Below are 14869 nucleotides of genomic sequence, written 5' to 3' on the forward strand. Positions count from 1 at the left end.
GTTGATTTCCAGCCTCATACTATTGTTTTTTTTTTTTTTTTTTTTTTTTTTGTGGAGCTGGGGGAGGATTTACTCGCAGGGGAAGGACAAGGAGGTCACAGACGTGGTTAACAGTGGCACCAGGGACAGCGCGGGGGCGGGGGGCAGCCCTGCTGCTCAGGCGTCCCCGCCCACCTCGGGGTGCTTCTGTCGCAGGTGCTTGTCCAGCGTGGCCCGCAGGCCGAAGGGCACGCAGCAGTGGGGGCACTCGAAGCGGGGGCCGCCGGGCCCGAGGCCGTGCATGCGGCGGTGGCGGTTGAGCTTGCTGCTCTGGGCGCAGGCGTAGGAGCAGAGCTCACAGGCGTAGGGCCGCTCGCCTGTGTGCGAGCGCCGGTGCACTGTCAGGTTGCTGCTGCTGTTGGTGAAGTGCTTGCCGCAGAACTCGCAGCTGCCCCGGGCCCGGGGCCTCGGCTCTTGCCCACTGCCTTCGGCGCCTTCTTGGGTGACGTCTTCTGGGTCTTGGCGGGGTCAGTCCTCTGCTCCTTGGTGGCCACTGCCCAGCCATCCCCGCCGGGGCCCGCCTGAGCCCCGCCGCCGGGGGCCCCGGGTTCCTGGACACCCGCCGTGGCGGCGGCCCCGGCCCCCTCGCCGCCGCTGCACGGGAGGGCACTGGCTGGGGCGGCGGCATGGGCGGCCGGCTCCGGAGGGGCGGCGGAGGCCGGCTCCTGGCTGGACCCGGCCGAGCAGGGGCTCTGGGGCTGCAGCTGCCGATGGGTCTTCTTGTGGCGGTTGAGCTTGCTGCTCTGGGCGCAGGCGTAGGGACACTGGTCGCAGGCCTAGGGCCGCTCGCCCGTGTGCGAGCGCATGTGCACTTTGAGGTTGCTGAAGGAGCTGAGGGTCTTGGCGCACACGGGGCAGGTGGGGCTCCGCCGGGGGTGCCCCACCCGGGGGCCCTTGGCCTCGGCTTCCGGCCCTGCCACGGCCGACACGGCTGCGGCCACCTCGGCCAGGCCCAGGAGCGGGGCCTCCGGGAGCTCGGGTTCCGTCTGGTAGGTGGACAGTCCATGGTTCCACTGGACGTGGCGCAGCAGCTTCCAGGCCCCCCGTGAACTGCCGGCCGCAGCGGAGGCAGCTCAGAGCCTTCAGGTCATCCCGTTCTGAGCCCTGGCTGGGGCTGGGGCCTCTGAAGAGCCGACAGCCCAGCTTCTTGTGGTCCATGAAAGCAGTGATGGCCTCCAACGGGAAGGTCTGCGTGCAGCGGCCACAGGTCAACAGATCTGGGTGTTTGTCGGTCCACGGCTGGCGGTCCTGATGGTTCGGGGTCAGCGGCGTCCACGCCGCGCACTGGCTGCGCAGGCCGAGAGCGTGGATGAGGCCGGCGGCGGGCACGGGGCCGTGGGGGTGGCGGGGTTCGCCCTCCGACAGCCCCGGCGCGGGCACTTCCTTCGGGTTGAAGGGCCCCAGCCCCGGGGCCTGTAGGGGCCGCGCGTCCGGCTCGGGCTTCACGCAGATGACGAGGTCTGGCATCTCCGTCTCGTCTTCTGGGTTGGCGGCGGGCGCGAGGTCTATTCGGCGGGGCGTGCAGCCGGCCTTGCGGCGGGACATGGGTCACGGGCAGGCGGACTGGCGGGCGGAGGACGCACAGGCCGTGGGCGCTCAGACCGAGGCGTCCAGGTGAGTGAGTCGCCTCATACTATTGTGGTCGAAAAAGATGCTTGATATGATTTCAGTCTTCTGAACATTACTGAGATTTATTTTGTGGCCTAACTTCTTATCTATCCTGGACAGTGTTCCATGTGTACTTGAAAAGGATGTGTCTTACACTGCTTTTGGATGGAACGGGATACCTATTAAAGCCATCTGATCTACTGTGTCATTTCAGGCCAATTTTTCCTTACTGATTTTCTCTCTGGGTGATCTGTCCATTGATGTAAGTGGGGGTGCTAATTGAAGGACTGTATTATTATTGTGTTACTGTCAATTTCTCCCTTTCTATTTGTTAATATATGCTTTATGTATTTAGGTGCTCCAATGTTGGGTGCACATATATTTGCAGTTGTTATGTCTTCTGAGATTGACCCCTTTATCATTTTGTAATGTCCTTCTTTGTCTCTTGTTACAGTATTTGTTTTAAAGACTATTTTGTCTGATATAAGTATTGCCACCCCGGCTTTCTTTTTGTTTCTATTTGCATGAATGCCTCTTCCCATCCACTCACTTTTAGTCTGTTTGTGTCTTTAGATCTGAAGTGGGTCTCTTGCAGGCAGCATATATACAGATCTTGTTTTTTTCAATCCATTCGGCCACTCTATGTCTTTTGGTTGGAGCATTTATTCCATTTACATTTAAAATAATTATTGAGGAGTTCCCGTCATGGCTCAGTGGTTAACGAATCTGACTAGGAACCATGAGGTTGTGGATTCTATCCCTGGTCTGGCTCAGTGGGTTAAGGATCCGGCGTTGCAGTGAGCTGTGCTGCAGGTTGCAGATGCGACTTGGATCTGGCGTTGCTGTAGCTCTGGCGTAGGCCGATGGCTACAGCTCTGATTAGACCCTAGCCTGGGAACCTTTGTATGCCACGGGAGCAGCCCTAGAAGAGGCAAAAACACAAAAATAAAAAAGATAAATAAAATAAAATAATTATTGATAAGTATGTGCTAATTGTTTTTGTTGTTGTTGTTTTATGATTCTTTTCTCTTTTTTTGTCTTTTTAGGGCCACACCTGGGGCATATGGAGGCTAGGGGTCCAATTGGAGCCGTAGTTGCTGGCCTACACCACAGCTCACAGCAACACTGGATCCCTAACCCACTGATCGAGGCCAGGGATCGAACCCACAACCTCATGGTTCCTAGTCAGATTTGCTTCCGCTGTGCCATGATGGGAACTCCATGATTCTTTTTTGTTCCTTTCTTTTTTTGTTCTTTTTTCTTGTGATTTGATGACTATCTTTAGTGTTATATTTGGATTCTTTTCTCTTTTTGTGTGTGTTTATGTTACAGGTTTTTTCATTTGTGGTTCCCATGAGTTCATACATAACTATAGAGTGAGTCTATTTTATGAGATTATTTTAAGTTGATGATCTCTTAAGTTTGAACATATTATAACAACTCTGCATTTTTGCTTTCCGCCCCCCCCATTTAATGTTTTGATGTCACATTTTACATCTTTTTGTTTTGTGTATCCTTTAACTATTTGTTATGGATACTGATAATTTTATCACTTTTGTCTTTTAGCCTACCTATAGCTTTATAAGTGGTTGATCTGCTCCCTTATTGTATGTTTGTCTTTACCAGTGAAATTTTTCCTTTTGTAATTTCATATTTCTAGTTGTGATATTTTCTTTCTTTCTTTCTTTTTCTTTTTACAGCTGCTTCTGCGGCATGTGGAAATTCTCAGGCTAGGGGTTGAATCAGAGCTGCAGCTGCTGGCCTACACCACAGCCACAGCAGTGCCAGATCCAAGCCACGTCTGTGACCTACACCATAGCTCATGGCAGCGCTGGATCCTTAACCCACTGACTGGCTCCAGGGATTGAACCCATGTCCTCATGGATACTAGTCAGATTTGCTACTGCTGAGCCACAATGGGAACTCTCCCCTTGCTGCTTTTAAGATTCACTCTCTATCTTTAATTTTTCCCATGTTAATTGCCATGTATCTTGGTGTAATATCTTTGGGTTCATCTTGTTTGGGACTTTGTGTGCTTCCTCAATTTGGATGTCTGTTTCCTTTCCCAGGTTAGGGAAGGTTTTGGCTGTTATCGCTTCAAATAAATTCTCTGCCCTTTTCCTCTCTTCTCCTTCTGGGACCCCGGTAATGTGAACTTTAGTGTACTTGATGTTGTCTCAGAGATCTCTTAAACTATCCTGACTTTTTAAAGTTTTTTTTTTTTTTTTTCTGTTCAGCATGGGTGAACCAGTACTCTGTCTTCAAGTTCACTGATTTGTTCCTCTGTTCCTCTGTGTCATCTAACCGACTTCTTTCTCTCTAGTGTATTTTTAAAATTTCAGTTACTGTGTTCTTCAGCTCTGTTTGGGTCCTCTTTATATTTTCTTTTTTTGTTTGTTTGTTTTTGTTTTTGTTTTGTTTGCTTTTTAGGGCCACACCTGTGGCATATGGAGGTTCCCAGGCTAGGGGTCTAATCAGAGCTGTAGCTGCTGGCCTACATCACAGCCACAGCCATAGCAACGCCAGATCGGAGCTGCTTCTGCAACCTACACCACAGCTCACAGCAACAGCAGATTCTTAACCCACTGAGCAAGGCCAGGGATTGAACCTGCATCCTCATGGATGCTAGTCAGATTCATTAACCACTGAGCCACAGCGGGAACTCCAGGTCCTCTTTATATTTTCTGACTCTCTTGAACTTCTCATTGTGTTCCTCCACTCTTCTCTTGAGTTCATTGAGCATTGTTGATCATTACCTTGGAGTCTTTTTTTTTTTTTTTTTTTTTTTTGCTTTTTGTTTTTTAGGGCCACACTCACGGCACATGGAAGTTCTCAGGCTAGGGGTCGAATTGGAGCTACAGCTGCCAACCTACACCACAGGCACAGCAATGCAGGATCCGAGCTGTGTCTGCAACTTACACCACAGGCACAGCAATGCCGGATCCTTAACATGCTGAGCGTGGCCAGGGATCAAACCCACAACCTCATGGTTCCTAGTCGGATTCGTTTCTGCTGAGCCATGACAGGGACTCCATTACCTTGGAGCCTTTATCAGGTAGATTGCTTATCTCCACTCACTCAGTTATTCTTTGGGGGGTTTGTCTTGTTCCTTGTTTGTTACATATTCCTCTGTCTCCTCATTTTGCCTGATTCTTTATGTTGATTTCTATGTAGCAGGTGGGTTGTTTGCATTTCTTGGTCTCCTACAGAAGTGGCCTTATGTAGGAGATGGTCTTTGGGGCCCAACCAGACACTCCCCTTCCCCTCTGCTCACCAGAGCTGTATGCCCCCTATGTGGCCTGCATGCACTCTTCTGTTGTGGCAGCACCAACTATTGCGGGTGGCGGTAGGCAGGGCTGGCCCCTGGTCCATAGGCTGCCAGGCCCCACTTAGAGTGGAAGCTGCTGGCCTTCTAGAGGGTGGGACTGGGTCCCAGAATGGCTCATACTAATATTTCTTAATTAACATAGGCTTTGAGGATAAGTATTGCTTTCTCTGTTTAAAATCAGAACGTTTGCCTGCATACACCAGCCCTTATTTGCATGAGTTTTCTGTCTCTTGATTTCTTCTCATGTTTTCTCTCGAGTACACAGAAGGCTTTTTGAAGTTCTTACTTGAGGGCACAGTGTCTTAGATTCTGCTGTCACAGATAAAAGCTTCCCTCTCAGGATTGAAGGGGAAACCGGGCTATAGCCCTTCCCAAGTGCTCTGACAAATCTGAATACGAAGTGTGACTAAAATAGTGATACCATCCCCAGAAAGTGCTGGAAAACGTTTTAGGAGTTCCTCTTTGGAAAACGCTCTCAGGGCCCGTCCACCTGACTCAAAGGAAAATGTCCTTCAGCTACTTTGGGGGCACGGAGTTCGCTCCTTGGGCCTCTTGCTTTTCTTGTTTTCAGTGGCTTTCCCTGTGCCGGGCAGCCTTCTTCTCAGAGGCTGCTCGAGCCTGTGCTGATGACCTCTTAGCCCAGGGACTCTGCGGTTCACAATGAAGCTAGTGGAAGGGAGGGGACCTCTTGCCCAGAATCACTGGAAGTTCCTGTTGCGGTGCAAGTCGGCTCTCTGCCCCCTCGGTTCAGAGGACTGTCGTTTGTGACTTGGATCTGTTCTCTTTAGCAAGTCTTCCTCTCAAGGAAGCAAATGAACCCATTTTGGTTTGTAGTGACCTTCCTGTTTCATAATATCCCCCCAAATATCTGTTGAGATCAGTGTTTGAATTTTCATTTTCTGGTCTTTAGTTTCTGAATGTTCTGCCCGTGTAGCAGTTAGAAACTGGGGGAAAAAATGAAGTCTAATATACACATTCAGTTAATAGTAAGTTCAGATTAATAAGAGACTAATTAGGCTCTGTCGTCATAAGTTAGTGGTAAAAGGGTTTCTCAACTATGAACTGAATAACTGGAAAATAATAGAGATTATAAAGAATTTTTTAATGAAATGATCAATAATAGCATATTGAAATGCTTTTAATCAGACTTGGAAGAATAGATTTCAGAAGACTCATTGTGGAGTTCCTGTTGTGGTGCAGCAGAAACAAGTCCAACTAATGTCCGTGAGGATGCGGGTTTGATCCCAAGCCTGGCTCAGTGGGTCAGGGATCCAGTGTTGCCATGAGCTGTGGTGTAGGTCAGAGACTTGGCTCGGCTCCCCCATTGCTGTGGCTGTGGCTGTGGTGTAGGCCTGCAGCTGCAGCTCTGATTCCACCCCTAGCCTGGGAACTTCCATATGCTGCTCATGTGGCCCTAAAAAGCAAAAATAAATAAATACATAAAAATTAAAAAAAAGACTCATGCTGTCTTAAATAGCTCTAGGAAGATAACCTTATTCTCCAAAATATACTGTAGGTCTTGATTATATCTTATCTAAGATAAGAACCATCAAAGGCAAATGTGGCTTTTGAGCAAGAAATGATGTGGATATCTTGAAAGAACAGACTGGAATAGTGCTGTTACCTAGGAATAGAGTGAGAAACAGGTAAAATTAACTCGAATAATGTATTTCGTTTAACTTAATATGCCCGCATTCTTTTCATTTCAACATGTAGTTGATATAAAAAATATTAACAAGGTGTTCCCACTGTGGTGCAGTGGGTTCAGAATCTGACTGCAGTGGCTCCGGTCACTGCTGAGGCACAGGTTCGATCCCTGGCCTGGTGCAGTGGCGTAAAGGATCTGGCATTGCCGTAGCAGTGGTGTAGATTGCAGCTGAGGCTTGGATTCAAACCCTGGTCAGGGAACTTTCGTATGCCACGGGTGCAGTGGTTAAAAAAAGTAAACCAAACCAAACCAAACATATTAATGAGAGATTTTACATCCCTCCTTTCATACTTAACCTTCAAAGTCTGGTGTGTGCCTTATCCTTACAACATATCACAGTTTGGACTAACCATGCACGCTGGGCTCACGAGCCATGTGTCCTAGTGGCTACTGAATTGTACTGGACAGATTGGGAGGGAAACATCCTGGGAAAGACAGACTTTTCGGTGCAAGAGTAAGGAATAAAAAGTGGAGTATTTTAGCATGCCCGGAGATAGGACCACTCGAAAGGAAGTCGATTTAAAGAACTAACGTCTTAATCCTGAATGAGCTCATCCAGGAGACAAGGAATACCTTGACCACTGAGAGCATATGGGAGGCAGGTCCTTGGGGGGGTTCCTGGAACTGGGGACCTGGGGACTTATTGTCTGTTGGGAGTCGGGGGCTGCAGTGTCCGTCTGCAATAGATGCAGACAGAGAAGCAGTGGTGGCGTAGCTGAGAGCCGGAGATTTCTGCCTTTAGCAGTCGTGAAAACCAGTCCCTGGCGGGTACTGGATGCGGGTGGAATTGACAAGGAAAGTCCAAGCATCTCATGGTAGCCACCAGGGCAGGCCCTGCGGCTGGGCACCAGCTCCGTCCTAGACCTCAGTCAGCTTCTGAACCTCTCTGAGCCCCGATTGCCTCACACGTAACCTAGTGGTTCTCACTCCTTGGATGTTCCTCCCTGTAGGCTCGAGCTCGCTCCGGCACTTCTTCTGGGCCCTGCTCACATGCCAGCTGTGACCATCTCACAGAGAACAGCGCCCCCTCCTCATTACTGCTCACCCCCCCTCCAACTCTCTGTCATTCTTCTCAATAGCACTTAATACCACCCAACACATAAGATGTTTTTCTTTTCCATTTATGATGTCACCCCCCCACCACCACCCATAACATAAACTCCAAGAGAACAGGGTTTTGTCTGGTTGGTTTAGTGCTATATCCTAACTGCTTAGTATAGTTCCTGGGACATGGGAGGAACTCAAAAACTGTTTGGTGAGGGGATAAATAAATAATAAGACCAACCTCACAGAGTTGAGTTGAGGGTTAAATGAGCCTATCCATCTATCTATCTATCTATCTATCTATCTATCTATCTATCTATCTATCTATCTATCTATCTATTTATCTATCTACCTATCTATCTATCTGAATAAGACTTACCCACAGAATTGAGTTAATTAAATGCATCCATCCGTCCATCCTTCCATTTATCCATCCATCCATCTCTTGAAATGACTGCCTGGCACATAGTGAGCTTTTGATGAATGTACTGTTGCTGTTGCTAAATATTATTATTGAGGCTGAGCCGGCCTAGGGCTCATTTGTATGGGATTTATTAAGGACTAGGTGACAGAAACAAGCTGCGCTAAACTCCCTTGAGCAAAACCACTATGCACTTCTTGGGATTATCTCTGTACCCGCTGAGCATATCTCCTGCACCAAACTGGGACATGGGGCCTCGTGATAAGCAGAATGTGTGTAGACTTAATAGGGAAGTGTCTTCAACATCAGCACTGGCCTAGGCATCCGAGGAGAGTGGCTGCTCTCTGTGCGGGGAGCGTGTGTGTTTGGGTCTCCAGAGACGTCGTTTCCCAGGCTGCCACCACTCTTGGTACCCCAAGTGGGTGTCAACTGAAAGTGTGCTGTGATGATGACATGAAAGGAACACAGTCGCGGTCACAAGCCTCTGCTGCAGGAGAAACCCAGCTGCTCACTTGGGTACAAAAATGCCCAGGGCCCTCCTATCTCCTGGCTTGAATGAATCTTTAACCGAATTGTCGTTATGATGTCATTTACGTGGGGGAAATACCAAGATTTATGTGTTCGGGTACTGAAACTTTCAGGGGATTTTTTTTTCTTTTCATCAAATGACTTTTTGCCTTAACTGCTAAATTCTGCAGCCATGTGGAACCTTGAAGATATCTGAGAGAACGAAGGAAGTATTTTTAAATCACATTGTTTGTTTCTAAGGAAAAAAAAAAACCTCCAGAGAAACCTTTCCTCCAAATCCCCAAAGAGTGATTAGCATGTCTCTGAGAAATGGCATCAGTGAGCAAATGGCACTGCCTCCAGCCTCAGACAGGTGTTAGTGTTGATCAGGGACCGATATCCTGAGCGGGTCCAGGCTTATCGGGGGCAGTGCCCTGAAACCCACTAAACCAGGAGAGGAAGCAGGAGACAAAGGGGAGCATCTCATCAGGAACAGCGATGGGATGTGGATGGGGAGAGGGAGCTGGCAGACCCTCCGTTCTGGGTAATGAGGAGGAAAGAGGTGTCTTCCGATGGCCTCTCGGGGGTCCCAGCCCATTTAAATGTCTCCACCTCTCCTTGCTGAGTCATGGCTCTTCAGCCAGGCTTCACAGCAGTCTGGGGTCTTGCAAAAAGCTCAGGGTTTATTTAGGGTGGCTGTCAAATTTTGTGATTTGGTCCAGAAGCCCTGCCTTTGGACTGCATTTAAGTTGTATTTAAATCAGTTTAGGAGTTCCCATTGGGGCTCAGCAGTAACGAATCCCACTAGTATCCACGAGAATACAGGTTCGATCCCTGGCCTCGCTCAGTGAGTTAAGGATCCAGTGTTGCCATGAACTGTGGTGTAGGTCGCAGACACAGCTTGGATCCTACATTGCTGTGGCTGTGGTGTAGGCCGGCAGCTGTATCTCTGATTTGACCCCTAGCCTGGGAATTTCCATGTGCCGCAGGCGTAGCCCTGAAAAAAAAAGAAAAAAAAAACAACCTTCAGTTTAGTTAATTCTACTCAACAAATATTTATTGAATGTCCTTCATATGACAGGCAGTGGGGATGCAGCAAAGATGGAGAGTGACCTGTCTTTGTTGTCTTGAAGCTGGCCTACTGGGGGAAGCCCCTATGCTCAGATTGGAATTAGTTGCCAACACTGAAGATTCTGAAGTTTTCAGATGTGGGAGTTCCCTGGTGGTCTAGTGGTCAGGACTCAGCACTTGAATGGCTCTGGCCAAGGTTTAATCCCTGGTAGGAGAACTGAGATCCCACATCAAGCTGCTGTAGCAAATGGCAGCCAAAAGAAAAAAAAAAAAGAAAGAAAGAAAGAAAAGACAAAGAGACAAAGTTTTCACATCAAATTTAAATATCCAGCATTTCTTGGAAATTTAGGAGATCTGGCAATGTCCACATGTCCATGTGTCTTTAGATGAGCCAGGCTCACTGGGGCTGCCGTCTCCACTGCTCCCTCTTGGCCCATTTATGGCTCTTCTCTTGGCCGAATTGCTGGTCTCTGTATCAGGGCTTCATTTGCTACTTCTCACAGGCTTCTCAGTGGCTCCTGGGATTTTGTGTCCTTATGAATTCTGTTTGTCCCTTGTTTTCTTCCACACTGTCACCCCCCACCCCTGATTCTCTTCCCCTCTGTGGTCCAGTCTCTCCTGTCCACTTCCCCCCCACCCCACTTTTTCCCCTCTCACGTTTCCCTTGCCATCACACATGAGAAATGCAAACTCTTAGACCTTCCTTTCAACTTCATTTCTCTTGGTCTTTAGTTATGAAACCCTGAAATGAAGTGGCTTCATGTCCCACTGTAACATCTAATATTATTTAAAAAACACAACGCCATCACCAAACTTGGGTTTGAATCTGGGTTCCCATGTAACGTTTTGGAGATTTGGGCTTATCTCTCTCCTGCTCAGTCAAACCTGCTCAGTGTCCTCATTTTTATGGAGAGGGGTGTGGGGTGGGTCATGGTCCTCGGAGGACCGCGCCAGCCCTGACATTCGGTGATTTGGGGACGACTGCGCTTGTGCCTTACCTGTAGGTTTCAGAGGTGTGCTTGACCCCAGTTAGAATGGTTTGACTTTCTCATTCCCGACATCTATTCCAATACATTCTAGAAATTGCATCCTGAGATATCCCGTATCATGTCACCGTCATTAATAGCCATAACATAGCAAGCCAAATAAATAATAGTTAAGAGTCAGACTGTCGGGGTTCAAATCCAATGTCACTTCTTAATTAGCTAGTAATTAACGTTTGTGTGCCTCGGTTTCCTCATCTGCAAAATAGGGTATTAAAGTTTTGAAGAGGATTTACCAAACATATTTGTAGAGCTTTTCTAACCGCCTAGCAGATAGTAAGTGCTATATGTGTTTGATTCAATAAACTAAAAATAGTGGTCAATCTAAATCCCAGGACCCAAGTAAAAATGTGCAGAGGAATTTGTTTCTGGGGGTGTGTGAAGGGGTCCCAAATCATTAATCCAATCGTTATGGTGACTGTATTTTCTACCTCAAAAATTGGGTCACTTTGTCTGCAAAATGTTTGAGTTCCACTTTGGACTTCAAGCCCTCTGAGAAGAACTATCAAACCTGGGTGTAATGACGATGTTTTGTGAGGTCACTGCAAGAGTCTTTGAAATTGGAAATGATCACTTTACATATATGTATTAGGTACCCTCACATCTTTTTTTTTTTTTTTTTTTTTTTTTTTGTCTTTTTGCCATTTCTTGGGCCGCTCCCTCGGCATATGAAGGTTCCCAGGCTAGGGGTCAAATCGGAGCTGTAGCCGCCGGCTTATACCAGAGCCACAGCAACTCGGGATCCGAGCCGTGACTGCAATCTGCACCACAGCTCATGGCAACTCCGGATCCTTAACCCACTGAGCAAGGCCAGGGATCGAACCCGCAACCTCATGGTTCCTAGTCGGATCCGTTAACCACTGAGCCACGATGGGAACTCCTACCCTCACATCTTTAAAATGAAAAGAGCATTCAGTCTTCTTCAAAACAAAATGCCAATAGTTTAAACATTCCGTCTGCAGAGACTATCCCTTTAGGCAATCACACTTCCCCCTCCTTCTTTCTCTCCCCGCTTTTAAACAGCAAAACTCACTCCGTGCCCCATGTTCACACAGCCAGGGTCACCTGCAGTGAACGCCTTGATGGTGGCCTGAATCACTGGAAGGAAAAGAGAGAAAACCTCGTTGAAAGCCTGCTTCATCTCAGCCTTTGTGTACAGACTCTCAGTCTTATTCGAACCTCCAAACAGTCTTTGGTGGTAGGCCTGATGATTTCCATTTTGTAGCCGAGGAGACCTATTGTGGCAGGCTCTTTTGATCACTCACACTGGGCCTGTGTGGCTTGAAAGTCTGGGCCCTCTCCATTCTGCCCCCTGGCATGGTAAGGTAGCATCGCTGGGGGCCCTCTGACCACTCACTGCTCTCAGCAGAGCAGCCAGCTCACTGCGGGCGCCTTTCCTTAGCATCTGTTTGCTCATTCATTCTTCGCTGAGTCACTGGTTCAGGGTGTGTGGAAAAACACCCTGAGTTTGATCTGTTCTTGGGAAAAAACTCGCTCTCCTCATTGGAAGTGATCCTATCAGGAACTTACTTTAGGATCAGTCTCACAAGTGCATCAGAATAGCCTTTAGGAAGGGAATGATAGCCACAGCCTCTACAGATGTGATTCTTCCCGAATCTGAATCTACTCCTGCGAGCGCCAGTCCTGTGGACCCAGCAGGTGACTGGACAGCCAGCTCTATCTGGATGGCTTCCAGGCCACTTATCCTTAGCATCCATCAGTCAGCTGATGGCTGGATAAGGAGCAGGAGGAGAGGATCCCGCAGGTAGAGGAAGCGGAACCTCCAGGAAGGCGCTGGGCGTGTTGGAGGAACCAAAAGCAGTTCCAAAGGGCTGGGATGCAGAGAGCAAGCGGGGAACGGGGCTGGAGAGGCAGGTGGGGGCCAGGTCCCAGGGTCTGGGAGGGAGGGCTTTCTTTGGTGGAGTTTGATCTGTTCTGGTCCCTCAGCTGCCAGAAACCTGCTGAATGACACTGAGCAATTGCTCTGTCTCCCGGAGCCTGTTTTTTTTTTTTTTTTTTTTTTGTCTTTTTGTCTGTTGTTGTTGTTGTTGTTGCTATTTCTTGGGCCGCTCCCGCGGCATATGGAGGTTCCCAGGCTAGGGGTTGAATCGGAGCTGTAGCCACCTGCCTACGCCAGAGCCACAGCAACTCGGGATCCGAGCCGCGTCTGCAACCTACACCACAGCTCACGGCAACGCCGGATCGTTAACCCACTGAGCAAGGGCAGGGACCGCACCCGCAACCTCATGGTTCCTAGTCGGATTCGTTAACCACTGCGCCACGATGGGAACTCCCCCGGAGCCTGTTTTTTCATCTGTGAAATGGGGTTAGCAACAACCCTGCACAGGGCTCCGGAGAGGAATTAGAAGGGACACAAGAGTACAGGATCATGGACCTGGCAGAGGGTAGGCATTCAGCAACTTTTTCCGTAGTTTTTCTTGATGCCTCGTTACTTCACTTGTGAAACGGGGGTCATTTGACTAATTGTTGGAGTTTCTTCCAGCTCAAAATGACTATTGATTTTTGTTTTTGTTTTTTTTCTCAACTGGGTTCCCCCTTTCCACCATTAGCCCCATTCCTGACTTTTCTTCTTCCTGTTCCCAAGCCCAGGAAACATCACACACACACACCCCCGCGCCTGGCCCCAACCCCACTCTGGGAAAGACAGAAGCCAGCTTTATGCAGCCCTGCAGGGGCAGTTCCACTCAGACCCCTTCTCTTCCTCAAACCCGCTACCCACTCTCCTCTGTCCATTCATTTATTCACTTACAAGACATTTGAAGCCTCCACTATGGTGTGTGGATAAACTCTCACCCCTCAAATCCTTTTCATGCCTTTTCAGGGGCTTGGTTGAGTGGAGAAACAGTGCATGGTCAGGAAAGTAGTGGGAAGGATGCTGGTCCATGTAGGATAGTTTCCCTAAATTAAGGGACCTGTGTCCTAAACATCCTTGCAAATAGCCAAATGGGTTGTATTTGCTTCTTTATTATTATTATTATTATTTTGTCCTTTTTTGTCTTTTTAGGGCCGCACCCGCTGCATGTGGCAGTTGCCAGGCTAATGGTCCAATCAGAGCTGTTGCACCGGCCTACACCAGAGCCACAGCAACACTGGATCCAAGCCACGTCTTCGACCTACAACACAGCTCACGGCAACACCGGACCCTTAACCCACTGAGCGAGGCCAGGGATCGAACCCTTAACCTCATGGTTCCTAGTCAGATTCGTTTCCACTGCGCCACCATGGGACCTCTTTTTTTTTTGCTTCTTTTTGAAATTACCTGACACAATCGCCTGCAATTGGTCTAATGTTTTTGATTTTTCTCATGCTCTTCCAATTATCCTGATGGCTACCAGGCAAAAGCTTCAATCAAGTTTTAATTTATCTTTAATGTCTTTCCCTTAACAGCTGCTCTCCTCTCTTAACAAGAGTGTGGAGTCTGGAGCAAGATGCGTTTAAGCCCATTTTTGGGTTATCAAGAATATCGCAATCTTATTGTAGTAAATGTTTAACAACCAGATTCGTGTGGAGGAGGCAGGGGGCTCTGATGTGAGGCATTAGTCAGTTTCTTTGCTGTAAATACTCCCACTGTGGTGGATTTCAAGCTGTCAAGCCGACTCCATGGAATGGAGGTGCTGACAGTTGGCTCCAACAGGCCACTGCACAGTCCTTGAGAGCTTCGTCTTCCTCCTACCCCCGACTTCTTTCTCAGTCATTCTGATTTCAATTCATGGCACCTCTCCGTCAGCCAAGAGGCCTAACCGTCGCCATTAACTTGTTCATCCCATCACTGCATCCTGTTCATTTCTCTTTCCAGGGTTCTTTCCCAATGTCCACTTGTCCGTCCCCACCGCCAGCATTCTGGTCTGGTCTCCTGGTCCATCCCTCTTTCACTGCCACCGCACTGACCTCTGTGCTGGTTTTGGTTTTTTGTTTGTTTGTTTGCCTCCACGCTTGCCCCTTTGACCCGTGTCCACCCTGCGGGCAAAGTCAACCTACTGAAACAAATACTGTCATGCCAGGCTTCTGTTTAAAACCTTTCTGTGGCTTTCCCTTGCCACTGGGATAAATTCCAAACCCTTAGCATAGCCCACCTGACT

The 14869-nt window shown here is 48.5% G+C and overlaps 2 protein-coding genes across 2 annotated transcripts in view; one reads left to right on the top strand and one right to left on the bottom strand.

The window, feature by feature from the left end:
• The window catches only part of CD58 (CD58 molecule), a 54203-nt gene that overhangs the window by 9306 nt on the left and 30028 nt on the right, over positions 1-14869 (top strand).
• LOC100511379 (zinc finger protein 296) lies at positions 62-1754 on the bottom strand. Its single transcript, XM_021089982.1, is given in 3 exon segments — positions 62-432; positions 435-1082; positions 1084-1754. Coding segments are annotated over 3 exon segments (1425 nt in total). The 5' UTR covers positions 1585-1754; the 3' UTR covers positions 62-156.

Source organism: Sus scrofa, chromosome 4 (assembly GCF_000003025.6).
Source record: "Sus scrofa isolate TJ Tabasco breed Duroc chromosome 4, Sscrofa11.1, whole genome shotgun sequence".
NCBI lineage: Eukaryota > Metazoa > Chordata > Mammalia > Artiodactyla > Suidae > Sus > Sus scrofa.